The sequence below is a fragment of the Parastagonospora nodorum genome (genome assembly GCF_000146915.1).
Source record: "Parastagonospora nodorum SN15 chromosome Unknown scaffold_25, whole genome shotgun sequence".
Lineage (NCBI taxonomy): Eukaryota > Fungi > Ascomycota > Dothideomycetes > Pleosporales > Phaeosphaeriaceae > Parastagonospora > Parastagonospora nodorum.
The window spans coordinates 155,981-182,509 of record NW_001884573.1 but is presented as its reverse complement, the minus strand read 5'-3'; the positions used below and the strand labels follow the sequence as shown (position 1 = coordinate 182,509).

The window sequence follows — 26,529 nt, the reverse complement described above, 5'->3', positions numbered from 1 at the left end:
GCAGCTGCGCGCAGGCTCGTGAAAACCCTGCGTTGTACTTATCAGGACCGTCAATTATTTTTTACCTCGCGATGAGCCATATTAGGTGTAGTAGAGGAAAGCAATTACGCGTTAAGATGTAGCATATGGTGGTTTTGGTGGCTGAGAACTACGGGTGGCCCGGAATGTGTGGTGGCTAGCTTATCCAGGATAGCGCACATCCCGATCAGGCTAGTTTTGTGGCCAAGATGATGGCAGTGGGGCGGCACATGGCGCGTATACTGTGGTCATAGCGGTGGCTCAGCTCAGCGCTCAGAACAGCCATTTGAGGTGAGGGAATTTGAAGCCCAGACTTTTGTGCATTTTAGTAAGTAGAATACCGTCTTCTCATTTGTTCAAAGAGTCAGGCAGTGTAATTTTGCTCCTTGTCTAAACCATGTTCAACACCCTGTCTAGTGACCCACTTGCTGTAGTTTTGCCTCTTACTGCAGAAGGAAGCCGGCGATAGGAAAACCGTGGAGTGAAAGGAGGTTACCTGGCGCAGTTGCTTGGCTGCGCGTATAGCGGGCCGACATCGAAAGCTCATGCGAATAAATACAGGTCATGGCAGCCAGAGCAGAGAATATCATCCAGCTCGTGGTCATCTTGCGAGTACCGATTCTTTATTCACCATGAAACCCGCATCTTGTCTCTTATTCTCTGGCTTCGCCTTTCAGGCAGCCTCGGCCGCAACATGGTCACCGGATCTCCGCGCGGACACCAATCGTGATGGGATTGTCGACGTGGTAGGCTCTTCAGACCGCAGCAATAAGACTGCTTGGAACGCTGAGCTTGAAGCTATCTTCCTTCCCAACATCGGTGACAAGTACCTGCGTTGCGCCAACACAGACAAAGTTGGCAATCCATTGAGCAACGATGAGCTAGCTGCCTGTAACGACGCTTCTGGGCATCTACTCCTGGCCCCCGAATACGTTGCACCTCTTCGCACTGTACCCATGAATGTTTCGGACGATGTGGCTGCTCGCATCTACGCCACGCCACAAGCAGCGTACGAACGAGTTCGACTGTTTGTTCTAGATAATCCGGAAGACAAGAACTCAACTACATCATGGCGTCTGGTCGACCAAGAATTCCAATTCAATGCTACCCAATTGCGCGCTGGAATCACCCTTGGAATCGATGGCCGCGAACTTGTAACAAATGCGTCCGTGTGGGATGGGTCGGTGGTTATTCGCTTCGATGTCTTCAACGATCTCGACCAGTCCAGCGACAGTGTTGCGATGAAGATGGCTCCAGTCCTGATCCACCACCATCTGCAGAAGGTAGAGACGATTATCGCTACCGATTCAAACTCCACGAATCCTGACCAACAGAATTTTGTTCGCCAAATAGAGGCTGCTCGTCAGACTGCTGGAATTGCAAATCAGCTGATACTTTTCAATCAGTCTGATGATATTTGGGCGCAAGACTTCATTGAACCGGGTTACGCCAGTATGCCGGGGCCTAATGGACCAATCGCAATCCGTGTTATCCTCCGCTCGGCACAATCGACCCGTACAGGAGGCCGTCAGGTGTTCGAGCAACTTCGCGGGCCAGGTGTTGGAGGCTTTCAACCCTCAGCTGGCACAGGATCTGGGTTTGGCCACAGGGAGATCAACAGCTTCGGCAATCTGGAGACAATCCCCCCTTACACTTCGAAGAGTGGCGAGAGCTACCCCGTTGGACGCATCATCATGGGCAAGCACTTTGAAGAGAAACCCGCAGCTGCAGTTTTGGACTTCCTCCATGATCAGCAGCTACAGTCGCCACTTCTACTTGAGACAGGCTGGCTGCTGATCGGGCACGTTGACGAATTCGTACAATTTTTGCCATACGATAATGAATTGGGCTTCACGATCGCTATAGCGGATACAGTATCGGGAATGAATATGCTGAGGAAGCTTCAGACTGACGGACACGGCGGAATCCGTGCAATCAGTTTCCCGGGCGACACAGGAGCGTCAGTGCCAGATAAGAACGGTACAATCAACCAACTTCTTTCTAATGCAACATTCGTTGAGGCGAACAACTACGCGCAACGCCATATTGACGCAAATCTACAGACGCTGTTAGCAGAAATACCATTAATGGCTGAGGACATCATTTACGTGCCTACGCTATTCCAGGAAAGTAATTTCGGCAGCGGATTTGGGTCCCCGGATGGACTGCCATCGCGCTTCGCCACCATTCCGGCGAATGAAAAGCTGCTAGTGGCTTTCTCCCCTGCTGCAATCAACGGGATCGTCATCGGGAGCCAATATTTCAGCCCGAAGCCCTGGGGTCCTGTGGTGAACGGGTCGGATGTGCTTGAGCGAGCGGTGGAAGCGGCTTACGCAAGGGCTGGAATGAGTGTAGGATTCGTCGACGACTTTTTGAGCCATCACGTCGGAGGAGGAGAGATCCACTGCGGATCGAACACCCTCCGCCAGACGGATGCAATATGGTGGGAGTAGGTCGTATCAATGTCGAGATTGGTTCATGTAGCGCAGTCAGCGCCCTGAGCTTATCTCGATCATGGAGCGGTTTGCACATGGATGGACAGAATCATAGAATCAGATTTTCAATTTGCACGAGACTTCATGAGAAAAACATTGTAGATACTGAAGTGCTGTGTTATGCGTAGCGGGCTTATAATTTATATTAGAAATATCGGCGCAAGTTTGAAGGTTTCGTCCCAGTCAATAGCAACACAGTCCATAAGATGGCTTCGTCTCAGTCCACAAGCAGCCCAAACATTCTCGAGAAACTCCGCTGCTTCCCGCATACTAAGAGTGCCGAGATCAAGCGTAGTCGTCTCCAAGGAAGAACATAGAAACTTCAGATCGTTACGCTCCCCACGAGCGGCCGACTCAATGCCGCAAATGACCATTGGCCATAAGACATACTTGTAATGAGTGCAGCCTTGTAGCCTTCGCCCGAAGAGTTCCGTTATGGATTTGACCAAAATGTGATATGTACCTCTTCGAGTGTTGTTATGCAGTTCGTCCCCAGTACTGCAATCGGCGGTTGGGCTACAGCTTTGAAACAGATAAAGCGTGGTTGCAGATTGATAACAAGTCGCGAACAATGCCCAATTTTCGGCCTCAAGCACATAATGTGATGGCAACCCATATGCCCATCGATAAGAATCGAATTGTCGAAGAGAGGCGAGGATCGCATTGAGAGACGGGAGATGCTGGTAGCGTTGCTGATCAGAAATTCTATGCTGATCAGTTACTGCTGCCCTGTGAGAATTGATTGCAATAGTGGCCTTTAGGATTTCCAGCGGGATGGGTGTGAGTGTGCTCAAAACGTCGACTTGGAGACTTCCCACGATCCTCAGGTAAAGCAGATGCTCAGCCAATGTGTCCTCTAGTAGGAGCTTGGAGGGTGTCATGGTAGCCCCGTAGATGTCGATCACACTAATGACAAACCTAACAAAGTCATCACGCCCTTGCATATCTTCTTCCCACGAGCCGATGAGCGCTTTTGCGCCTTTTAGATGAGTTCGCCAGGCTCCGTAAGCGCTTTGCTGAATATCCAGGCACAGGAACATACACGCTGCTTCTACGAGTCGAGTATCCAGACGTGGATGGGCTACATCTATGATCATTTGGTAGAGTCTGCGGGCCGCATACGCTTGATGGTTCAGGATAAGCGCTCGGTTCTCATCCTCGTTTCCAAGGCACTTGACGACCCTGTGTAAGGATACCATGCAGACGTATAGATGCTTCGGCAGTTCTCCAACAGACGCCCAATCTTCTACAGTAATGCGATGGACAGAGGTTCCGCAAGGTGAGAGATCCGGTACGATCATTGCGTTGTCTACCTCGCACCATCAGTGTTGCCATAGAACGATGAGACTATAATGACCGACAGTATGACATGACGTTATGAGCCAGATGTATGGGGAGGTCTTTGCTAGCCATTGCATCCGCAGATGGTAGCCGCGGCTGCAAGACGACTTGTTGCTGGTCAAGTTGGACGATACGATGACGCCATTTCAGAGGTTTGGTGTTGCCATATCCAGGACAGGGCAGGCCTTTGCGCGTGCACTTGTTACATGCCGGCTGCTGAGAGTCACATCGAACTCGCCGCCATCGACAGCCCCAGCATGGACTGTTGGGCATCGTCGCTGCAGCAAAATATCACAAAGGAAGAACAGCTCAGGGTACTAATATATGCGAATAGGTGGAACGGCGTTTTGCTTCGCGCGACGGTCGTAGAGTAATGCCAATTTATTGGCGAAGGAGATTAATATGTAGAATATTCAAGTATGTGACCGAGACGGGTGCGCAAGGGCCAGACGCGGGGCAACCCATAGACCCATGCGAGCGACGAAACGAGCCAACATTGAATCCATGGATGCTGAAGGCGATTGGTTCTCGTCGTACTAGTTACCGCCAAGAACAAGATCCACGGTCCCGGCCCACAGACGCCGCTTTCTGCCCGCGGTCAACCCACCTCCCCGTGTCGCCGGATTCGTCGTCTATACGCCTAATGATTACCATACCTAATACTCGAGTTCCAACTCCTTAGTCCGCGCAAACGTCAACGCCCATAGCCGCCTGAACAGACCGCAACGTCGCAAGCATTCGAAGCACTCCCAGCGCGCGACCTTCAACGTGGCCTAGAGATCATAATATAGAACAACCAATTTCTACTAATATGACACATCCCGACAATTTTGCATTCACTTCGACGTCTCTAGACTCGAACTGGACGTTCAAGCAGGGCGGCCGGGACTCCACGGACGAATATCTTCCAGCAAATGACTTGCCCACGGAAATATACCGCGATCTGCTTAAGAATGAAAAGATATCAGATCCATTTCAAGATCTCAACGAATTATCTGTCCGCTGGGTCGGCGATCAAACATGGACGTATCGCTCGACATTTGCCGCGCCAGCGAGTTACGAAAAGCCTGGCACGGTCACGCGTCTCAAGCTTGAGGGGTTAGATACTTTTGCTTCAGTTTATCTCAACGATGAACAAATCTTGGTTTCCGACAATATGTTCATAGAGCATTATATCGACGTCACCGAAAAACTACGGCTTCAAAGCAACACTCTTGAGATCGTCTTCGAGTCTGCACGCAAGAAAGGTCTCGAGCTTGTCAAAGAGCACAACAACCACCGTTTCATCGTCCATCAGACCGAGATCTCGCGGGGGCCTGTCCGCAAAGCACAGTATCAGTGGGGCTGGGATTGGGGTCCAATACTTATGAGCTACGGACCATGGAAGCCGATCTGGTTGGAGACCTTCGTTTGCGAAATCAAAGAGCTTTCATTATACTACGAGCTGTCTGCAGATCTCAAGTCAGCACATTTGACTGCGAGTATCTCTTGCCTTGGGCCTGTCAATGGTGTTATGTTCACTATCCTCGAAAAGGGCACGAACACAGAGATTGCTAGCAAATACATCAACTCACCCGAGAGTGAAATGTCAGTCACTGTCAGCGCAAGCTTCGAGCTGGACAATATTGCACTGTGGTGGCCTCGTGGATATGGCTCTCAAGCACTGTACAGCGTACGCGCCGAAGCACGCGGGAGAGGCCCAGGCGCAACCAACCTCCATGGCTGCTCTCATACCTTCGGATTTCGGAAGGTGAAGCTGGTTCAAGAACCTGACTCCGATGGAACGTCTTTCTACTTCCGCATCAACAACGTCGACATCTTCACCGGCGGTTCTTGCTGGATCCCAGTCGACTCTTTCCTTACACGCATCAGTGATGAGAACTACAGGTCCTGGGTACAGCTTGCGGCTGAGGGCAATCAGAATATGCTTCGTGTATGGGGCGGTGGCATATACGAAGCTGATGCACTCTACGAAGCAGCGGATGAACTGGGCATTATGATTTGGCAAGACTTCATGTTTGCTTGTGCTAGCTATCCAGCTTACCCAGAATACCTGGCAAGCGTGGAACAAGAAGCAAGACAGAATGTGCGTAGACTACGCCATCATCCAAGTCTGGTCATTTGGGCGGGCAACAACGAGGACTATCAGATTGTCGAGCGCTACGGGTTGGAATACGACTTCAAGAACAAGGACACAGAGGCGTGGCTGCAAACCGACTTCCCTGCGCGGTATATTTACGAGCACTTGCTGCCAAATGTCATCCAGGATGAATGCCCAAGCATACCGTACCATCCTAGCTCGCCCTTTGGCAACGGTGAGTCCATGACACTCAACGTCGATCCAACTGTTGGTGATATTCATCAATGGAACGTATGGAACGGTACCGCGGAACCATACCAACGTCTACCCGACATGGGCGGCCGCTTTGTATCCGAGTTCGGCATCGAAGCTTACCCGCATGTTTCCACACTCGAAAAATGCATCACCCAAAGACAAGAACGTGCACCAGGATCCATGACTATGGAATTTCGGAACAAAGCTGTCGGCCACGAGCGCAGGTTTATGTCCTACGTCCCGGAGAACTTTCGCATGCGCCATGATCTTGAAGGCTTTACGCACCTCACACAAGTGATGCAAGCAGATGCGATGTCATGGGCCTACAAAGGCTGGCGTCGACAATGGGGTACTCCGAAGAACCGAAAGTGTGGCGGAGTGCTGGTATGGCAATTGAATGATTGCTGGCCGACTATCTCTTGGGCAGTCGTCGACTACGATCTTGTACCGAAGCCAGCGTACTATGCGATCAAAAGAGCTATGAAGCCAGTGACGATTAGCGTGCAGCGCAAATTCAGGCCATGGACAATGCGACCTGCGGATGAGTTGTGGCAGCGCGATACTGGCCATATCGATATGCAGAACCTCTGGCGGAATGGAGAATTTGATGTGTGGATCACTAATGGCACGAGAGAAGAGCTGAAAGGAGAGATCGCTGTCAAATGCTTTTCCGTCCGGACGGGTGAAACGATTCGAACATTGTCGAAGCAGGATATGCTCATCGCCTCGAACGGTACGACTGAGTTTCTGAAGGACCATGTCCTTGTTGCCGAGAAAGTACAGGGAGCGAACGAGTCATTCAATATAGCTACAACAGATCCATATGTCGTCCAGGTGCTGCTCTGTATCGACGGAGTATGCGTGGCCAGCGATACCGCTTGGCCAGACCCGATCAAGTATCTGAATTTTGACGACCGGCAACTGGACGTACGGTGCCATGATGACGATTCGAAGGTAATACTCATGGCGGCTAAGCCAATCAAAGGCTTCGTGTTTCGAGAGAAAAAGGGAATGAAGTTGAGCGATAACGGTTTCGACCTGATGCCACACGAGTCGAAAGAAGTCGTGGTGAAAGGGTGTACAGCGCATGAGTTGAAATGGTTATACATTGGAATGTAATTCTACTTCTTGAACGTCGGTAGCGTATACATTATCCATGCCAATGCTCCATATGCTCTTCCTCCGAATCACTCTCATCCTCATCATCAACAGTCCTGTCACATATCTTCCAGAACGCAGTCGGACCAGCGGGACCATGCGGATCGAGGTCTTTGTCGAACCACGTGCCAATGACTCCTCTTTGTGACCGTACACCGCCGACTTGAATGCCTTCGCTACGCCATCGCTCCTCTCCGCTGTCACAAGTCAGTAATACTCAGCCATCATGATAATTGTGGAAGAACTTTGCTTACCCGTAAAACACAGAGATAGTTTCCCATCGCACTTCACCCTCAGGTGTCAATCGTACAGATCCTCTGATTTTGGAGTTTGCATTTGGATCCCACGCTGCGTCGACAGATCTTGACTTGCCGCTGAAATGGACGACTGGTAGGTCCGGGTTGTCGAAACGACCGGCAGGTTTGACTTCTGTTACTTGCAAATCCATCATGATGTGCCGGATTGCTTCGTCAGTGACTAGAGGATCTCGCGGTTGATCGGATGGGTGTCGCAGCGCGTCTTCGCTGAAATTGAAGGCGAAAAGGTCATTGTAGTCTAAGAAACACACAATCTATGACTGTGTCAGCGGTCTTCCCATCGAAGTCTGCGTTTGACATACTCGTGACCAGATTCCTGATACATTGTACGGATCCTTTAACATCAGTGGAACATCTGGCTCGTATAACAGCTTCGTTGAGTACTCTGGCATGACTTTTGCGCGTTCCGGCACCACGCCTTCGAGTACGTTCTTCCAGGGCGGGGAAAATCTCGGTAGGTATCTCCTACAGCACAAACCGGCATTATAACTCAAGATGATCATCAGACTCTCAATCATCTCCCAATCGACCCTCATACTCCCATCATCACGATATGGACCCCACTTGGTATGATCGGTGTAGTTTCTCAAGTCGTATACTTTTGCCCTTGCAAAAGGATGTGTTGACAGAACGCGGTTCCCAGTCGTCGATGCCGGGATGCCGTAAAGGCAGTGCAATTTGGCACTTAGTTGCCGCCCCTCCTCGTTGTTCGCAGGCTTCTGCAATTCATTTCCTGCTCGCGAATATAACGATGATCGACACATGAATGCATTATGATTTTGCGAAATGTGTAGGAATAATTGTTCGATCTTGTCTTGGTTGGCTGAGTTGCCGAACCGGTCCTTTGACGCGGTGGCAATCAATTCGTTCACAGTCTCGCCAACGAATTCGAACTCGTCACGCTGGCGAGCAATCAGCTTCATTGTTACTTGATTTTTCATTGATCATACCTTCAGATCGTTGTTAGCAGACTCCAAGATCTTTTGACATCGGACGAGTTTCTGAAGTTCTGGCACCCAGTCGGGTTCCGGATCTGTCGGCCTGCGCCGTGGATCGTCCTACACATATATCAGCCTGAATCCTGTCTGCTGCAAACCCACAAGAGTCTCACAAAGTTGCGTAAGTAATGCGACTTATGCAGCCTGGTGTTCTCTTTGATGAATTTGTTGAATCCTGATGATGTCTGTGCTACACATGCAAGGTCCTCGGCATTGATCTCTTCCAAGATTCGAATGAGGACGTCGTAGCAGAGATCGAGGAGTTCAGTCATCGTATTAACTCATAAATTAGTAGTTAGCGACAACAGTTTACAGAGCAAACAGCTCGACATATGGTGTTGCGAGTATGCAGGTGTAATGTCGATGTCGTGATGCACATGAGCGGGGCTTACTTAGTGCGGAGATAAGAGACTGGCCGGCTTATTAATGCCGTAGGTGACTCTTTCGTCCCCTTCTGGCTCGCCACATCGCCCACACGACACATTGTCGATTTACACGCACGGACATTTTCGTTCTTGCAATAAAGTACCTGATTCAACTTTGACATGAGAAAGCTGTAAGTGGGCCCGACAACAATCTCAAAGCTCTCATAGGAGACACGTACCAGGTAATCATCTTTCTGTGATAGGAGCGGAAAGTAAGTGCACCTTGTTGGTATAACGAATGCGTCTGCCAGTTGAAAAGACACTCCTCACATCGCTTTGCTCCAATGTCTCTTTTCCTGTTTTCCGCTATCTCGTGGGCGTTGCCCTATGCACAGTCAGCTTGACCGCGACACCCCACTTCGCTACCAAAGTACACATGTGGAGTGACTTGCATCTAGAAGTACTGGCCAGCCTGGCGGACCTTTTGATCTCCAACCACAGTACTTGATTCAACGCTATATTGTATCTAGGTCTAAGTCACTGGGACATCTCATGGGAACGAGCCTGTTGTGCAGTTGGCGGCTTCCGGTCATGATGAAGGTGCGTCGCCGTACGTCATTATAATCATAGAGATGAACGCCTACCAACATGTCCGAGAATATCACTGGTTCACGGCCGATGCTTCGTGTTCCTTCAATTGTGCAGGAAGATGCTAATGTCAATTTGCAAACAGCACCGAATAGCTGTTCTTCTTCGATCATATGCGCAACATGTTTTGCCTGTGCCTTATTTCTCGAGGAGCATTTTCCCGCTATAAACAGCGTTGCCTGGCTGATAAGCTCGATTGACCCAGAGATTTTGTAGGCCCCTCTAGGCGCATCGACTAACTCGGGGGATCGACGGCCGTGCTCACCAACGTGAATTCGAAGTAACATTGTTGATATTATAAGAAATCGACTTACACATGAAGTGAGCCTCATTTAGTACCTCAGTGGTTCATCTGCTGCGCTTCGCAGATCGCCCAAAGGCGAGTTTTCTCCGCTTTCGCTAAAGAGTATAAGGGCCCGTTTGGTTGCGCCAGTTTCGCTGGCTGTTTTGCATAAAGAGATATAGTGCTCACGTGAGCCTGCTCCGTCAAGCCCGCTATCACGAGAAGGGAGGCGGTCAAGGCCTCCGTTTACGCTTTCCTTAAGAAAGAAGGAGTCTAACTTAATGCGCCGCCAAGACCTTCGTTTCTTGGTGGTTGGTTCGCCATTTTGCTCCCGTTCTGCCCAATTTCTGCCAAAACGGAGCCGGTGCCTCCAGTTAACCAAACAGGCGCTAAATTTGCGGCTCTACAACACGATGCTTCCAGAACAGCACCAGCTGACAACGAGACCAAGGTTGTTTCGTCGCAAATTATATTGCTGTAATCCAGACGGACCGGGTTTACATGAATCTTACGACCTACAGTGATGAGGCTCAACTTCGGTCACACTTTCGCCAGGGTGGCCTCGTTTAGTTGCATTTTGCCGACATCTTCTCGACCAATGTTTATGCTGCCGCAGCATGAAATTATACAACATGTGGTAAGTGGCTAAAATCCCCTGTATATCGCCAAAGGAATTTAATATAAAAAACAAGATCTACATATACCTCATCGACCCCGAATTTTGGAGACGCACTCTCTTTTGTGGAGCAGCCAACGACAAGGGAGACTAAATCATAAACCATGAAAGTACTATAGGGCAAGGAATATAGTTGCGTAGGTAGTACAAAAGGCGATGCAAATCCGCTCGTCAGCGCCGTTGCCAACTTGCATCATATTGAGAAAAGACATCACTGCTGAACATGAAAGCCTCATTCGCTCTTTTGGCAACCTTCCTGTCGGCAGCATATGCTAGCCCTGCCGCACAACGTGAGTCGCCCAGACAGACTCAGTTTTCACAACTCTAGCTCTAACAAGCTCTGTAGCCGCATCCGGAGGAACGCCCACCGTGCGTCAAGAAGTCTCCGCCGTCCAGGCACAAGTCAGTCTCTGCACTCAGTATGCCTACCACGCAGAAGCCGGTTACGAAATCTTGAACAACCTTTGGGGCAAAGACACTGCCACCAACGGCTCGCAGTGTACCTACTTTGATGGCACTACCGGAACCGGGATTAAATGGAGCACTCAATGGACCTGGGCTGGTGGTCAGGACAACGTCAAGAGTTATGCGTATGCTGGACGTATCTTGACCAAGGGCCAAATTGTCAGTAAAGTGAAGAGCATGCCCACGACAATCCAGTGGAAGTATGATGTAAACACCATGCGTTGCAATGTCGCATACGATGTCTTCACTGCGGCGGACCCGAATCACGTTAACAGCAGTGGCGATTATGAGTTGATGATTTGGTCAGTAGCTAATTTCTGCCTTAAAATTATGGTGCTAACGACTACTTCAAGGCTCGGTCGTTACGGTGGCGTATGGCCCATTAGCCAGTCTGGTGCCAAAATCGCATCTGTTACTATCGCCGGGTACAAATTCGACTTGTACTTCGGTTACAACGGATCGATGAAGGTGTACAGCTTCCTTACACCGACACCAGAGAACCCATACACTACCTTCAACGCTGATGTTAAGTTGTTCTTCGACTACTTGACTCAGAACCAGGGATACCCCGCAAGCACACAGAACTTGATTGGTAAGTGAGGCGAATGGTCGCAGAGGGATTATGGCTAATGTCTTGTTTGTAGTCTACCAGATCGGCACCGAAGCATTCACTGGAGGACCAGCCAAGTTCACCGTGGACCAATTCAGCGCGAACGTCAACGTGTAAGCAGTATCGCGACACCGGAAAGCGGAAAGGGAGAACTGTTTGGCTGCCAGTATGGTGGATGTATATAGGAGCAACAATAAATAGCAAGGTCTCACGACTTCGTGACCAATCCGTCCTTCGGTGCCTTACCCGTGACCAAATAGTCACTGATGACCTTCTGAGTCTCTCCGCCGAGCAAGAAACTCGTATGTCCTGCGCCATCTCGCGTCACAAGCACCCTGTTCTCCAACTCCTCCATCATACCCAATGCCCACGGTAACCCACAGCTTGGATCCGCGACACTGTTTGCAAGCAATATCGTGGCTTTAGTCTTCACATCCAACTTCTTGGGTGGGTTCTTGATGGGTACTGGCCAACCCAAACAAGCATGCTGTAGAATCCAGCTTTGAGATGCACCGCGCGTTAAGGGAGAGTATTCAGTTGCCTGTGTCTCTTTTGCGCGGATAGCGGCCAGCGTGTTGTCGTTGTGCGTCCAGTCTAAACATGCGATGCCCAAGAATGCGACGTTTTGTGCTGAGTTGACCGTGGAGAGAGATGTTGCATCGCCGTGACTAGCGTTGTATAACGCGTTTGCGAGAACGCTCCAGGTACTTCCGAAATTAGGATTCCTGCCGTAGAACGTAAGGTATTGTTGTGCATTGAAAGCTATCTCTTCGGCGTTCACATCCTTGTAGCAATTCTTTCCATTGCACTTTGATGCAGGAATCGGAGTAGTTGTGGCCTTTTCTAACAGCGACTTCCAGAGGGCTTCCACGTCTTGGCCCTTCAGTTTGGAGGATTCGTTCTTCCCGGCCCAGTCGAAGAACTTGTTGAGCACAAGCTCGTAAGAGGAGCTTTCGATAAGCGAGTTGGTCGCTTCAGACTGCGAGTGTTGTAGGATGCCATCCAGAGCGAGGGTGCGAACATTGTTCGGGAACAGATCTGCGTATGTGTACCCAAGCTGCGAGCCGTAAGAGAGACCGAGGAAGTTGATGGGCTCATCGCCTAGAGCTACTCGCACAGCTTCGTGATCCTTTGTGGCGCTTGATGAATGTTAATGATAGTTCAAACTGAGGAAGGCGCAAGTTACCTGATCGTGTCAAGATGCTCAAACAATGGCCCAGTGAGCTTGCGACACGACTCGCCGAGTCTCCTGTTCTTGTCTACCAACTTCTCATATTCCTCCTCGGTTTGGGGAAACAGTGACACACGCTCCGCATAAATAGTCATGTCACACTGGATCTGATTGCTCAGTCCCACGCCCCTAGGGTCCAGTCCAATGATGTCGAAGCTGGCCCGTAACGTTTCATCGAAGCCGGGTGCTCCGGGGCCAAAGAAAGGTACGATTTCTGCTGCGCTTCCACCAGGTCCTCCGGGGTTGACGAATAGGCTACCAATCTTCTTTGTCGAGTTGGATGATATCGCGGGAAGTTTGACCATTCCAAGAGTAAAATGCTCGCCACCAGGCTGGTCCCAGTCGATAGGCACAGAAAGATTGCCGCATTGCAAACTAGCACCAACCTCCTTTGGACAGGTGCTCCATTCGATGGTAGACTGAGCCTTGTTTGCAGAAAGAGCAGTCGAATCCCGTGACGTGATCGTGGGTAGAGCGGAAGTCGTCGTCAGCAGTAATATTGTACAAAGCGGGCTTGTCAAGCGACTTGACTGCGTGAACCGAGTCATCTTTACCAGCAGTGAGCGAGAGAATGCGACGAATGAGTAAGACGTGAGCAGTGGAACTGTGAGATCCTCGAATATGCTTTATACCAAGTACTGCAAGCATCAGGGACACATTCCGCGCAGTATGAAAGCAAGCAGGCCCATGGCAAGAAAGTCAGAGCTGGACTATTCTTGGAGGTCAGTGCCTTTGAGCAACTGCTGCGCCAATGACATGACCACAAACACGAAGTGCTCTGCATATATCGGTCGCAGCCCCTTTGTTTTGGTCCGTGAAATGATGGTTCATGGGTTCCGGGGCTTTTGCGGGGAACAGACGCCGAAACCACAGCATCATCTAACATTCTAAAGTTCCTGATTCGCGCATATTCCCCATAGAGTTCGGGTGAGCTGCCGTCGGCATGGAAAGCTGACAATAGATCCTGGAGCAATAAGGTGCAGGCCCGAATGCCGGGAATGACCTTTCTCTAAGGCCGCATCGGGAACAGCGCTGATTGCTTAGTGAAGCTTATCTCATTTTATCACATCTACCACAAGGGGTCGTCTCGCCCCCAGTATAACAGACTGCCGCCAACAACGAGGCTGTTGAATATTCCAACATAATGGCCCGCGATCTTGTCTTTCACCCCGTAGGCCCGCACGATGACTGTGTCTGCGACTGTCGCTACCAGCCCTGCCATTACGGCGACACCCAGACTCCTTCGGTCTCGCAGCACTACCCCAAAAGTCAACAAAAGGATCCCATTCTGCACATTGCGCGCTGCAATTGCTGCGACCAACGCCTTCTTTGTTTGTTGTTGGGCTTCGGACAATGTGCCGCTCGTGTTGGGCTTCGATGATTTCGACGTGTCGCTTGAAGCAGGCGCGTCAGAGATGGGAAGACCGTAGCCATCAGCGAAGAAGGCTGGATTGCGCAAGCCGATGATGCCGAATGGAAGGAGCTCGAGTGTTCCAATGATGAGTGCGAGACATTCCGCTGGCGGAGGGAGGCGATGAAAGAGGTTGGACATGGTGTTGAGAGCGCGATGTTTGGTTTGATCAGCAGCGACGACGGAGAAGAGTAGACGCGATGCAGCTTTGCTCTTCTATACTGACATTGATATCGAAATAGTAGAGCGTCATGCTGTACCTTTTCACAGCATGATGCATCAATCGGACTTCCTCGGGCTTTGATTGGCGGCTTCAGGGCCATCTACGGACTTCGGAAGCGGGGAGAGGTCATCGCACAACAACTCCACTTCTTAGTCGTTCGCATCATCACCATCACATTGGGAGACTCGATGTCACTCTACGCGGTTTCGAAGGCTTTCAGCTTTTGAGGACAAGACAAAAGGTCCTATGGTATGATGCTAATTTTAGTCCAGTGTATATCGGGGCGAAGTCACGCCAAGATGTTCCCAGAGATGACTCTTTCGCTACAGGACTTACGTATATGTTTCAACTGAGCACATGAATAGGTAGGGATATGTTGTCATTCCTATGGACTCTCTTTCATTCGCGATTGACCTCAGAAACTCACCCAGTCGACCTCCAGCAATCTCCAAAGTTGCTTTCGATGACATGTAAGCTGCAAGGACGCTCTATACCAAACAATGCCATTGGAATTTTCAGAACTCGTTAGGACGCAATCCGATATCCCCTACTTCGCTTGCCAGCAGAGATTCGCCTTGAAATCTGGACCCTGCTCCTCGCAGAACTATTAGAGGGTGCGGAAGAAGGCGGGATTGCCGCTTATGATTCGTGCGTTGCAGTAGCATCGGTTGGATCCAGGGTTGACGGGAGTGTGTACGAGTCGGACCTGCGAGGAGGAATTGGGGGTGGAGAGTTGGGAAGGGGTGGTGAAACGGTTGATGCCGAAGTGTGTGCCGCTTGGGGAGAGTGGGCTTGTGAAGGAGAAGAACAAGATTGAGGAAGCGATGTAAAGGGCCAAGAAGGGAAAAGATGGTGCATGACATAGGAATAGAGGCTAGACGATCCATGATCATAAACGCAACGTCTGCTGGATGTCCAGTGTTACAGAGCTTCTCGTCAAGATGGCAGCATCGTCTATGCAGCATCTCAAGTCGAGTATCCAGTCTGTCCTCGACGCCCCCTCCAGTATATCCACCATCTCCCTAGACGCCAGAAACGTCGCCCAATGGGTCCCCCTCTCGCCCTCCATCTCAGAAGAGCCAGCAACATCTCCGCCGTTATCACATGTGAAAATCGTCATCGAGCCGCTGCATACATGGGAGCACTGGTTTCAAAGCGGGACGAAGCACTTACGGCCCGCCGCTTTGGAGATTGAAAATACCGATAGTCGGCCTATTTCAGTCAGGCAGTATGTACAGGCTGTGCATGAGTATGCGGTGCTACTGAGGAGGCTGCTTTGTCGGTGCTGTGATATTTGTGGGGGGCGGAGGATGAGGTGGGGGCGAGGTTTTGGTATGAGTGTACGATGGGCGGGAGTAGGAGTAGAGCGGAGGATGTGTGTCCGGTGTTTATGGTGTTTTTGATGGAGGAATACGAATGAAGGTGAGGTGGGAGGGAATATGAAGGGGTTAGAGGTGAGGTAACGGAGGGATCTTGCGTCGAGGTAGTTTTGGATCGATTCGTTGGGTTGGGTTGGAAGATGCAGCAAGGAGAAACGGCGATGGTGCGGTTGTGTTGTGTCTCCAGTTCCTATCAAGTATCCATGTAGCATGTCTAATTTAATGCGATTTGGAGGCAGCGAATTGATTTCTGATATACCTGACTTCTGATATACCCCGCTCGTCCCTGGACATCTGCAGTGCCTTGCATTACACCACTCCCCGCGAGCAGTGGATGTCAACTATCTACACACCCTCCCTAAGCGTCCTTCAACAACTTCCTCGTCGCGCTCTCCATCCACAACTTGGTGTACCACCTATGCGCGAGCTGAAAGTTCCATGGCAGCGGCTGACTATCCTTGCCCTCGGGCGTCGTATTGACAAAGTTCGACTTGAGATGGAACGTCGCCATCTGCTCCTTATCATCCGTCGAGACTTCCATCGAGAATAAGCCATCGCTAGGACGATGATCTTTGTTTAACGGCGAGTCGCCGCAGCGTACGATGACCTAAACATCAAATCAATACTGGCATGCTCCACGATAAATACAGGTAATCTCACCTTTGAATCATCATGTTCCACCACCTCAAAATGATCCGTAATCTTCGTGCCCACCGGATACTCACTCTTTTCAAGCTCCTTCACGTCCCAAAGACTATCCTCCCGCCCCTCCAGCGCCCGGTACTTGCGCTCCAAATACCTGCGCTGCACCCTATACGCAACCCCACCCCAGACCCCCCGACAAAAATCCGTCGCGAGCTGCGCCCGATCGACGCTTCCCTGTGTCAAATACTTGCTCGGCAGTTTCGCATACGGTATGGATTTTACGGCGTGGTCAATGCACACGGGCGGGTTGGAGGCGGGGTTGTGTGCGCGGAAGACGGCGGTCGTGTGGTCGGGGGAATTGGTGTCGTAGGGCACGAATTTCGTGCCGCGCGTGTAGAAGGACATGAAGGTGTAGCCTAGGACGGCGTTGGCGCCCAGGCCGCCTGCGATGCCGACGACGACGCCCAGGATGCGCTTGGGGCCCGAGATGCGCTTGAAGGTGGGTGGGGGGCTGATTGTGTTCATTTTGGGCGGTGAGAGGGAGAAGGAGTGATCGGATGAGGGGTTCGGGAGCTATATGAAGCTCGGGGAGGCGTGGGTGCCGAGCGTGGTGTGGTTGTTTACGATTGACGATGGCTCGAGACGAGCGCCGTTGGTGTTGAGAATTGAGAGGTTGGACCCTGACCGAGGTCGCGGGACGATAACTTACATACGGGAAGCCGACTTTACTACGTCGGCCATAACGCTTCACCCGTTCTTATGCCCGCGTAAATTTTCATGGTCTCAGTAATCAATACATATCTCCGCGTGGTATAGGAAATATGATCAAGAGCATTTAGCCAATATGATTGCACGCGAAATTGTTCCACTTTTGATATGGAGGAATCTGTGGGCATCATATGGAGGGAGGATGAAACGCAAAACTCCTCATTTCTTCAAACCTATTATACCTTCGACTTCCTCCGATACTTTTGCGAATATCCGTGCATGCTCGCCATCTGGATGAGCCACTACTGTTGGTTTCCCTTTATCTGCATCGTCAGATATCCTGCCGTGCAGCGGAATCTCCCCAAGCATTTTCAAGTCGTACTTGCTACACATGCTCCTAATCTTGTCCATGTTTCCGAACACCTCGTGTAGATCGCCACAAGCAGGGCATCTGAAGCCTGCCATGTTGCACACCAGCCCTAGCAGATTTACATCCACCTTGCGGAATAGCTCCACGCCTTTCACAGCGTCTTTGAGCGACAGGTCTTGTGGGGTCGATACGATTATGGCGCCGTCCAGTATCAGCTGCTGCGTGATGGTGAGCTGCACATCGCCTGTGCCAGGTGGCATGTCCAGCACCAGCACATCCAAGCCGCCCCAGTCTACTTCATGCAGCAACTGTTGTAACGCTTTCATAACCATCATGCCGCGCCACGCCACCGGCGATGACTCGGGTATAAGATAGCCCATGGACATTGATTTAAGGCCATAATTCGAGAGAGGTAAGAGCTGATTATCTGCCCGGGTTGTCAGGAAGAGTCGAAAGGGCTGGCTGTGTGACCGACTAACTGGCAGATAATCTTGGTTCGCCGGAGAGGTTCAGGAGAGTGGGGATCGAGGGACCGAAGATGTCGGTGTCGAGGACGCCGGCTTTGTAGCCTCTTCGCGCGAAGCTGAGGGCGAGGTTCACTGTGATGCGCCTCAGTAGGAGTCGTAGCACGTGGTGCAGGTGGTCTACCGGCAATTGTACTTTTGCCTACACCGCCTTTGGCTGATGATACGGCAATCACTTTCTTCACGTCTTTTATGCTTCTCCTCTGCGGCAGGCCTCGTTGCATGCGCGGGAGCTGCGGAGGCGCGCCGGAGCGGGGGAGGCCCTGCAGATGCAGCAATCAGCCATTGGAGGTCTAGCTGCCATCCGAGGTGCGTACCAGTGGATTCTCATGCTGGAGTCCTCGTAGCGTAGAGAATAGCCGTGGCTTCAACATGATCGCATGTCTGTAGAGATGGTTGCGGAGTTGATAGCGGAGGTGATGCGCATGTCGGCGAAACGAAGCGCCGATGCAGCTTGAACTTTTTTGTGGGGCGCAAAAGTTCGGTCTTCACCATCTGCTGTTGTCGCAACCTCGTTCTCGAACTAGGCACCCACCATGAAGAAGTCAAAGATTACAGGTATGGATTTCGCGTTTCTCGCATAACCACAGATCTAATACGCAAAACAGACTTCGACCCAGAGTCTCTACTCGATCCTGCACCAAGCTCCAGCTCCGACGAGCACTCGGACGATGACTTCTCAGATGTTGAAGACCCAAGTGTGGGACGCGAGCATTATGCTGCCGTTGGAAAGAGCAAGTTGAGGCAGAACGCGGACTTGCCTGAAGGACCGTCATACAAGGGAAAGACTGTCAGTCGCAATGAACTCGAGGACAGCGACAGCGACGACCCGTTCGCGAAAGGCTTCGATGACGAGGACAGCGAGGACGACGACGAAGATGGTATTGTGAAAGGTGTCAGTGGCGTGGAGCTTGACGGGGAGAGCGGGAGCGACGAGGAAGGTTTTGACGAAGACATGGACGATGACGAAGAGATGGACAGTGAGGACGAGGCAGAGCAGGATGAAGATGCCACAGAATCCTCCGAGGAAGAATCTGGCGATGAAGCGAAGCCTCGCGCGTCGGCAATGGGCAAGTCCGATGTGTCCGATGTGCGCAGCATAATGAAGGACACCAAGTCCTTCACATCTAATCTAGCCGCTGGTGCACAATCGGACGTCGCAAAGGGCCAGGCTGTGAAGACGCAACGGAAGACTTTTGACACCCTCCTCAACACTCGTATTCGATTGCAAAAGGCCCTCATCTCGACGAATTCCATGGCTGCAGGATCTCATAAAGATGCGGCTGCACCAGCATCGTCCATGGAGGCTGCAGAAGCCGCTGCGCTCACACTCCTCAACAACCTGACCGACCTGCGCATGTCTCTCGAGGAGGCACGAACAGGCCACAAGCGAAAGCGGACCGTATTCGACTCGGAGACGCCATCTGCCGAGATCTGGAGCTCCATTTCTAGCTCGGAAAAGTCCGCGCTTCCCAATCGCAAAGCTGTGCTGGAGCGCTGGTCTACCAAGACGCGCGCAACCACTGTCACAAACAACAAGAATCGTCTCAATGCTTCTGCGACTCAGACTCTCACTGAGGTCCTCGACAGCCAGCTCCAATCCTCCCACCTCGTCACCCGCACGCAGACACCGCGTTCATGCGCTCCCATCCAGTCAAATGCGTCAAACAAAGGCTCTCAGCCTGATCCTGCCATCTACGACGATGCCGACTTCTACGGTCTCATGCTCAAGGAACTCCTCGAGCAACGCAGCGCTGAAAACGCTAACGGCGGAGCTGCAGAGTTTGTAGTACAAGCACCGTGGCAAGTCGCCAGAGAAGCCAAGACGAAGAAGATTGTTGACACGAAAGCGAGTAAAGGACGCAGGTTGCGGTATACTGTGCAGGAGAAGTTGCAGAATTTCATGGCGCCTGAGGAGAGGGGGCAGTGGGAGGAGAGGCAGAGGGATGAGTTGTTTGGGAGTTTGTTTGGACGGAGGGTGGGGCTTGCTGAGCATGATGTGGAGAGTGAGGTGGATGAGGTGGATGCTGAGGAGGCGGGGTTGATGTTGTTTAGAAATTAATGGACCAATTCGATTACGCTGCTCTAAAAGTTTAGACGAGCTTGACAGTCGAACTGAGTGAGTGGTTGGCGGGTGTTTCTGCCCTCGCGACTCGTGTGCCCATGTGTTTCCACGCAAGTCATATATTCGTCCGTGATGAAGTTTGACTCGTCGCTCAGTAGCATATCATTTCCTTTCTTCACTGGCACATCTGACAGGCCCTCTGGCACCCCATCTCTCGTCTTCAGCATGATTTGCTCTGGTCGATTGTGCATGCCCCTTTAACTTTCCTTTTCCGTGTGTCCGTCAAAGGCAGTCAAGAGACTGTACCTGCGAATCCTCTGTCGAAGCGGGATAGTTTTCGCTCTCGCGCTTTGTTGTTGCGGTGTAATGTCATGCCATGGGGTGTCCTTCGTCGGCGAGATTGGATCTTTCTGACATGAATATTCCACGGATGTCATTGCCCGGTCTTCGGGTTCACTTTGACTTATCCTTCGCGCAAGGTCTGATAATAAAATGGCGCTATTGTATTTGCACTCTACCACAGAATAAAGTCGTTCGTCCAACGAGTTCGGAAGACTCATATTGGCTTGCTGTGCGCATTCTTCTTGTCGGACAGAGATGCTGGCGTACTTTGCAAGCGCCACTACAAGACGTAAGGGGATACTGACGAGCATATGTGAGCGCACGCGGACATATCGTCCTCCATTGGTTGAGACGTCTTGTAAACAGACGGCAAGTCGCATCATGTTGTTTCCTACCTTGCGACAATTGAGGACCGCGATCACCCTCCGGTCCCGTCTGTCAACAACTGACAGTGGAATGATTGGTAGAGCAAGGTGTAGGCCCTTGTTATTGAATACGGTAGGCGTCCGAATACCGTCCAGATAGCCCGGTACCACGGGAGGCGTCGTTTCGACGACATTACGCCAACCCTTGAACGACTCTGGTGATGGCGCGAGCAAGCTGAATGCTTTTCGTAAACCAGAAGTACGAAGAGGCGAGCCTTGGTCCTTGTCTAGCGTCCAGGCAAATATGCTTTGGTCGTCGGAGTTTTTCATAATTTTCTGCTGTAGGCGCCTGAAGGCACCTACTTCTCGTTCTCCATACAACAGCGACATCTGGATATCGAATATTCCCAGCAAGCAGTATGCTATATCCTCTGGCTTGGTTGTACTCCTTCCAGACGCCCATGAGAAACGCATCGCCACACTAGCTGACTCGAGATCCACTCCGAGCAAAAACATCGATGGTATGCCAGTGATTATCGACAAGGGCGAAACAAGTTCAGTCTTGGTCCCAATCTCAGACCAGTCATCTGCGAGGAATATCACCACATAGGGGGCTAGAAGTTCCTGTAACGTCCACCCTCTTGTGAACCATCTGCTAGCCGAAAATAGAGAGTCCTTGTGGGAAGGATCCACGTTCGGTGGCACATCTGCCAGGTAAGCAAGACAGACCCCGGCATTCTTGTACCAATGGAACATGGAATTGATTGCTTCGCTGAGCTCGGCATTATTCGTTTTGTCGATGCAGCATGTATCTATCCAGATATAGTCGTAGCCTTTCGCTAATGCAATGCGACACCCATTGTCAACTTTCGCGTACCCTGCTTCCTTGCCTGATGTGCGCTCTGTAAACAGATCTTGATATCTGACCTCTTCATGGTCAGTCCAGGTGTGTGACAGTATGGCATAAGGCGGAGCTGTGGTCGATTCGAACTCCTCTAAGGCTTGTGTGGTGGTTTTGAGTAGACGCATATCTGAGCACGACCTAGGAATAGTTTTTGAGAAGGTTCAGATATTATCGAGGTCCTGATGCATCAAGTGGGAAGAACTTTGGGGGGTTAGAAGGCTGAATACTTGCGTTGAAGCCTGCAGCTGCAGCCCGTCCTACGCAGCTCAGTCAGCCTAAGGCACTATCGTTGGCTCGGCGCGCACGATAGTTAGTGCCTTACGAAGGAGCTCGTTTTTCCTGAGTTGTACCCCGAAAAACAAGCCTAACCTCCACACTCCACTACTCCACGACGATAGGGTAACAAATCCTGCGATGAGGAGTAGTCCTAAGGGATAGTATGAAGAATACTATCGTAAATTTTAAGAATAATCAGCCTAAAGGTTGTTGCGTTGTTGCTATGCGCGCACTGGGTCTTGGTGGGGGCTGCAACTCAGAAAATACGAGCTCCTTCGTAGGCCGTGTGGCCCTTAGCCCGGAAGTTTAGCGCACTTTTGTTACACCTTGGCACAGTTGCAAAAACTTACGTAATAGCATCGGCAGGATAATGAGTTAACAGCTGGTGGCTGTATGTCGCCTTTGCTATAATAGGTCACGAGGATTTGTTAAAGAGTAACGTCACCAACGGCGAAGCGAGACATACAAAGGAGAGAGACACTTTCATAGCTCAATCTCAAATTCTCGCTGTATTGTAACAACCTTCGGCATTATAGAAAGGAATTTGCCCGTATCGCTGGCATTCCTGCAACGCTTTCAGACTAGCGTTTTTCAAGTAGAGCCGAAGTGGCCTCTAGCTATTTATTCACCTTGATCCCCCCTCATCACCGGACTCGACCATACTCACAAATCATCATCTCTCAGAATCGACACCGCATCCAATCCTCGATCCGCGCCTACAATGCCGCTCCTCGCCTCTATTACCGTCTTTCTACTAGCCGTGCTCCATATCTACATCATGGCCTTGGAGGTGTTCTTCTGGACCTCACCAGCAGGGTTGAAAGCGTTTGCACTCAAGCCTGACTTTGCGGCCAAAACCAAGACCATGGCCGCCAACCAAGGCCTGTACAATGGTTTTCTGGCAGCTGGCCTCTTGTGGTCTCTGGTCCACCCCAGCGCCGTGTTTGCGCCTCAAATCGCTCTGTTCTTCGCGGGTTGTGTATTTGTGGCCGGTGTTTACGGAGGGTTGACGGCAAATACCAAGATTTTCTTTGTCCAAGGTCTCCCTGGAGCTCTGTGTCTTGCTGCGGTAGTCTTTGCGTAGGCGACCCTACCCTAGCTATGTGTATCAACAAGTTTAAGACCAAATAAATTAAGTGATACGTCTAGCTGTGTAATGCGCTTATCTGTGAGGTACGTTACTACATTACAAGGACCAAGCTAGCACAGTTCAGCATCCATTTGTCGGCGTGCTCTTCTGGCCTGAGTACAATGACCCGCCTTACTAAGTCTTCGACATGGTCGGAGAAGGTCTTGCACTAGCTTGCTGTGTCGCCTTCTTCCTCGTACAATCTAATCTATATTGAGTCTAGGTCTATGTCGATTGCTCGAAAGTACCTACTTAGTTAGTCAACTCCTCTACACATTCATTGCAGGCCAAAAATTGGCCTACCTCCTTCATATTCCTCTTCACTATTCGCGGTGCTCTTTGATATCTTCTTTAGCTACTTAAGTCTCCTCGATGGGTGTGTCTCGATATCTCTTAAACTTAACCCGGCTAAGTCGCTGTTGTTCAGAAACATCCAGATCTGGTCGACGAGTGTTCGAAAGGCAAGCTGTAGAAGTTATTCGTAAATTGGGAACTATAGTTATGATAGAAGAAAGTGACTACGCTGGTAACACTCGCACGATGCGCTTAACCGCTCTATTAAGCCGAACACAGACATCAAGGACGACCCTGCTACGTACTGCCTATTTTGCTAAAGTGTTAGACTGAAGTTAAAGCTCCTAGCCCACTTTCGGGCTAGTTCAGAGTAGGATGGTGAGCAGCTTTGAAGGAAACGAACGGGCTAAGTAGGCAGCTTTACTGTAACTTACGTCTCGCTGATTTAGATCTTCGATGCCAATTCTTTCTAGCGGCAATAACCTCCACTGTCTTAGGGCGTTGTTATCTGGGCGACATTCCTGATGCAGCAAGTATCTATCCAAATATAGTCGTAGCCCCTCTTTGAAGCAAGTCGGCAACAGTTGTAGAATTTTGCCTAACCTGCTTCTTTACCGGGTCCATATCCTGTTGCTACATCTTGATAGGTGATCTCGTACTCAGTCCAAGTGTGCGGCAGAATGGCATACGGTGGCGCGCTGGTCGATTCATACTGCTCTTGGGCTTGCGTTTTGGTGTTAATCAAGCGCATCGCTGGGCAGCGCGTTCCAGTAAATCTGTTTATCCAAAACCTCTATACACGTCGAAGTCCGTCAGTTGAAGTGAGAACGAAGTTTGAAGGCAGGGAAGGCTGAACAGATTGACTGATAGCTGAAGCCTCCCGGTGAGACCGGTAATGCAGAGCTTGACCAGCCCGCCCTCGGTTCGCCAACGCCACCACCTGGACGTTCCCAGAGCTGCGAGATACGCAGTAACTTTGCGCATGCAACCGCGTTTTCCCCAGACTTAATTAGGTCCTGTCGTATCTGAAACGGCCAAGATGCATGACCGGAGTTCACGCTGGTGTGAACTCCGGTCGGCGACTATTTATAGAACGTGCGCATAATATATGATATGCGACTAAGGTGACAATCGAGGGTTCGGCTTTACATATCGCTGGGCATACTTCTATTAAGGGAAAATGCGTAGAGCCAGAAAAGTACAAAATGATCAGGTATACCGCCTAATACGATCCCACCACTACGACTACAATCTTCGAGTCTTATGAGAAATTTCCACCATTACTCACAATGAAGACTTCTATTACTGCGCTCGTCACCTTGTTGGCCTTAGCTGGCTTGTCTTTTGGTCGTCTCGAGGAGGTCACCGACTTCGGCTCAAACCCAACCGGCCTCAGAATGTTTGTCGAGTTGCCACTCTCCATTATAAACGCCCAAAAAGACGACAACGTCTCTGGAAAACCCATCGTCGTCCACGTGAGTACCCTCAAGTACTATCAACCCCATCCACCAACTAACACTACCCAACAGCTCCACTCCTGCTACAGCGACGCCTTCCAAGCTTCGACCGAAATCAACCTCCCCGAGTTAGGCGAGTCCCTCGATTTTATCCTCATCTACCCAGAAAGCACGCGCAATAGCAACTGCTGGGATGTCGGATCAGCCGCCTCACTCACTCACAACGGCGGTGGCGATGCCGGGGGCATCATTAGCATGATCAACCACACCGTTACCAAATACGCAGCCGACAAAACCCGGATCTTCATCCTAGGCAACTCCGAGGGCGGCAGCATGACCAACGTACTGGCCGGGTCCTATCCCGACGTCTTCGCCGCGGCCGCTTCCTATAGAGGCGCGGGTTTCGCGTGCTACGCCGGCTCTGCGGGCACTGACCCGAAGCCTATGAACACGAACCAGACGTGTGCGGAAGGCATCAAGCACACCCCTGCACAATGGGGCGCCTTTGTGCGCAACGCGTACCCGGGCTACGCCGGCGCGCGCCCCAGGATGATGATTGTGAACGATGTAGAGGATACGCTGGTGAGGGCGCAGGCGGGGTATGAGACGTTGACGCAGTGGGCGGAGGTCCTGGGTGTGACCAACACGGCGAATGAGACGGGCAAAGCGGTGGAGCAGGGGCCAGAGTTCACGAAGATGATCTATGGGACAGAGAATAAGCTTGTGGGGTATTTTGGGACGCTCGAAGCGGGGAAGCAAGTGAAGGTGGCGGTGCCGGCGGTGCTTAAGTTCTTTGGGCTGCAGTGAGGTTGGAAATTGAGGGGAGGTGATGGTGACGGCCGTGTAGTGGGTTCGGTGTGATTGAAGTGGGCGCGATTTTCGGATGTAAATATTTTCTTGGAGATGTTGTATATATGTACCTATGAGCGTCGTAAATCTGTGGAAGGAGTTGGGAGCAGGAGACGAAGTGTGATGTAAGGTAGTATAGTGTCTTAGACCGAGATATCCGTAATCTAAGCGTCTGCGAGTGTTTCAATACGGCGGTTTGACTTATTGGTAGTAGTAAGGCTGCATTAACGATAGCAACGGCAATTCAGTCCTTTAGAAAAAGTAGTCGTGATTGTGTTGCTGCTGGTCTCGAGGAGATTGAGTTTCCCGGGACTGTCCCGTACAAGCGCATCATCATTGCCAAGACTTATGCGCCTAGATCAGTGAGTTTTATAAACTAAAGTATTAAGAATATAAAATAGCTAATAGAATAAGAGAGATGAAACAAGTGTTTTTACTAAAGTCTTATTAAATAAAGAAATAAGTTTCTTTAAATACTCTGCTTATAGTTTACTAAACTGTTTTATGAGTAATCTATAATAAGTATTAAAAATTACAGAAATTTATAAACCTTCTAATTGGTGCAGAAGATCTTAGCGCCTTAGTAGCGCCTTAACGCTGCAAGAGTAAGCAGAGCATCTGATTAATAAGACAAGTTATGAAGACCGT

The 26,529-nt window shown here is 50.7% G+C and overlaps 15 protein-coding genes across 15 annotated transcripts; 7 read left to right on the top strand and 8 right to left on the bottom strand.

Annotated features, from left to right (window-relative positions):
* Positions 1-650: 650 nt before the first annotated feature.
* On the top strand, positions 651-2,471 carry SNOG_13103 (hypothetical protein; the record flags this gene model as incomplete). The annotated part of the gene is made up of 1 exon (XM_001803266.1): positions 651-2,471. The coding sequence occupies one exon, from the start codon at positions 651-653 to the stop codon at positions 2,469-2,471; it is 1,821 nt and encodes a 606-aa protein (XP_001803318.1).
* A 182-nt stretch (positions 2,472-2,653) lies between these two features.
* On the bottom strand, positions 2,654-3,814 carry SNOG_13102 (hypothetical protein; the record flags this gene model as incomplete). Its single annotated transcript, XM_001803265.1, has 2 exons — positions 2,654-3,492; positions 3,556-3,814. 2 exons carry the CDS (start codon positions 3,812-3,814, stop codon positions 2,654-2,656), a joined length of 1,098 nt encoding a protein of 365 aa, XP_001803317.1.
* Positions 3,815-4,665: 851 nt separating this feature from the next.
* Positions 4,666-7,308, top strand: SNOG_13101 (hypothetical protein; the record flags this gene model as incomplete). The annotated part of the gene is made up of 1 exon (XM_001803264.1): positions 4,666-7,308. One exon carries the CDS (start codon positions 4,666-4,668, stop codon positions 7,306-7,308), a length of 2,643 nt encoding a protein of 880 aa, XP_001803316.1.
* A 31-nt stretch (positions 7,309-7,339) lies between these two features.
* On the bottom strand, positions 7,340-8,934 carry SNOG_13100 (hypothetical protein; the record flags this gene model as incomplete). Its single annotated transcript, XM_001803263.1, has 5 exons — positions 7,340-7,544; positions 7,602-7,918; positions 7,967-8,566; positions 8,615-8,722; positions 8,776-8,934. The coding sequence occupies 5 exons, from the start codon at positions 8,932-8,934 to the stop codon at positions 7,340-7,342; spliced, it is 1,389 nt and encodes a 462-aa protein (XP_001803315.1).
* A 1,923-nt stretch (positions 8,935-10,857) lies between these two features.
* On the top strand, positions 10,858-11,826 carry SNOG_13099 (hypothetical protein; the record flags this gene model as incomplete). Its single annotated transcript, XM_001803262.1, is given in 4 exon segments — positions 10,858-10,924; positions 10,981-11,401; positions 11,453-11,695; positions 11,715-11,826. 4 exon segments carry the CDS (start codon positions 10,858-10,860, stop codon positions 11,824-11,826), a joined length of 843 nt encoding a protein of 280 aa, XP_001803314.1.
* A 91-nt stretch (positions 11,827-11,917) lies between these two features.
* Positions 11,918-13,245, bottom strand: SNOG_13098 (hypothetical protein; the record flags this gene model as incomplete). The annotated part of the gene is made up of 2 exons (XM_001803261.1): positions 11,918-12,848; positions 12,896-13,245. 2 exons carry the CDS (start codon positions 13,243-13,245, stop codon positions 11,918-11,920), a joined length of 1,281 nt encoding a protein of 426 aa, XP_001803313.1.
* Positions 13,246-13,982: 737 nt separating this feature from the next.
* Positions 13,983-14,492, bottom strand: SNOG_13097 (hypothetical protein; the record flags this gene model as incomplete). Its single annotated transcript, XM_001803260.1, has 1 exon — positions 13,983-14,492. One exon carries the CDS (start codon positions 14,490-14,492, stop codon positions 14,010-14,012), a length of 483 nt encoding a protein of 160 aa, XP_001803312.1. The 3' UTR covers positions 13,983-14,009.
* A 1,023-nt stretch (positions 14,493-15,515) lies between these two features.
* SNOG_13096 (hypothetical protein) lies at positions 15,516-15,994 on the top strand (the record flags this gene model as incomplete). The annotated part of the gene is made up of 2 exons (XM_001803259.1): positions 15,516-15,802; positions 15,934-15,994. 2 exons carry the CDS (start codon positions 15,516-15,518, stop codon positions 15,992-15,994), a joined length of 348 nt encoding a protein of 115 aa, XP_001803311.1.
* A 317-nt stretch (positions 15,995-16,311) lies between these two features.
* On the bottom strand, positions 16,312-17,123 carry SNOG_13095 (hypothetical protein; the record flags this gene model as incomplete). Its single annotated transcript, XM_001803258.1, has 2 exons — positions 16,312-16,560; positions 16,614-17,123. 2 exons carry the CDS (start codon positions 17,121-17,123, stop codon positions 16,312-16,314), a joined length of 759 nt encoding a protein of 252 aa, XP_001803310.1.
* A 402-nt stretch (positions 17,124-17,525) lies between these two features.
* Positions 17,526-18,574, bottom strand: SNOG_13094 (hypothetical protein; the record flags this gene model as incomplete). The annotated part of the gene is made up of 4 exons (XM_001803257.1): positions 17,526-18,103; positions 18,156-18,275; positions 18,337-18,463; positions 18,518-18,574. The coding sequence occupies 4 exons, from the start codon at positions 18,572-18,574 to the stop codon at positions 17,526-17,528; spliced, it is 882 nt and encodes a 293-aa protein (XP_001803309.1).
* Positions 18,575-18,736: 162 nt separating this feature from the next.
* On the top strand, positions 18,737-20,262 carry SNOG_13093 (hypothetical protein; the record flags this gene model as incomplete). The annotated part of the gene is made up of 2 exons (XM_001803256.1): positions 18,737-18,758; positions 18,809-20,262. 2 exons carry the CDS (start codon positions 18,737-18,739, stop codon positions 20,260-20,262), a joined length of 1,476 nt encoding a protein of 491 aa, XP_001803308.1.
* A 260-nt stretch (positions 20,263-20,522) lies between these two features.
* On the bottom strand, positions 20,523-21,907 carry SNOG_13092 (hypothetical protein; the record flags this gene model as incomplete). Its single annotated transcript, XM_001803255.1, has 2 exons — positions 20,523-21,784; positions 21,850-21,907. The coding sequence occupies 2 exons, from the start codon at positions 21,905-21,907 to the stop codon at positions 20,523-20,525; spliced, it is 1,320 nt and encodes a 439-aa protein (XP_001803307.1).
* Positions 21,908-22,807: 900 nt separating this feature from the next.
* SNOG_13091 (hypothetical protein) lies at positions 22,808-23,299 on the top strand. The gene has a single exon (XM_001803254.1). It carries the CDS (start codon positions 22,874-22,876, stop codon positions 23,234-23,236), a length of 363 nt encoding a protein of 120 aa, XP_001803306.1. The 5' UTR covers positions 22,808-22,873; the 3' UTR covers positions 23,237-23,299.
* Positions 23,300-24,068: 769 nt separating this feature from the next.
* Positions 24,069-24,326, bottom strand: SNOG_13090 (hypothetical protein; the record flags this gene model as incomplete). Its single annotated transcript, XM_001803253.1, has 2 exons — positions 24,069-24,112; positions 24,179-24,326. The coding sequence occupies 2 exons, from the start codon at positions 24,324-24,326 to the stop codon at positions 24,069-24,071; spliced, it is 192 nt and encodes a 63-aa protein (XP_001803305.1).
* Positions 24,327-24,864: 538 nt separating this feature from the next.
* Positions 24,865-25,839, top strand: SNOG_13089 (hypothetical protein; the record flags this gene model as incomplete). Its single annotated transcript, XM_001803252.1, has 2 exons — positions 24,865-25,050; positions 25,105-25,839. 2 exons carry the CDS (start codon positions 24,865-24,867, stop codon positions 25,837-25,839), a joined length of 921 nt encoding a protein of 306 aa, XP_001803304.1.
* Between the last annotated feature and the right edge of the window lie 690 nt (positions 25,840-26,529).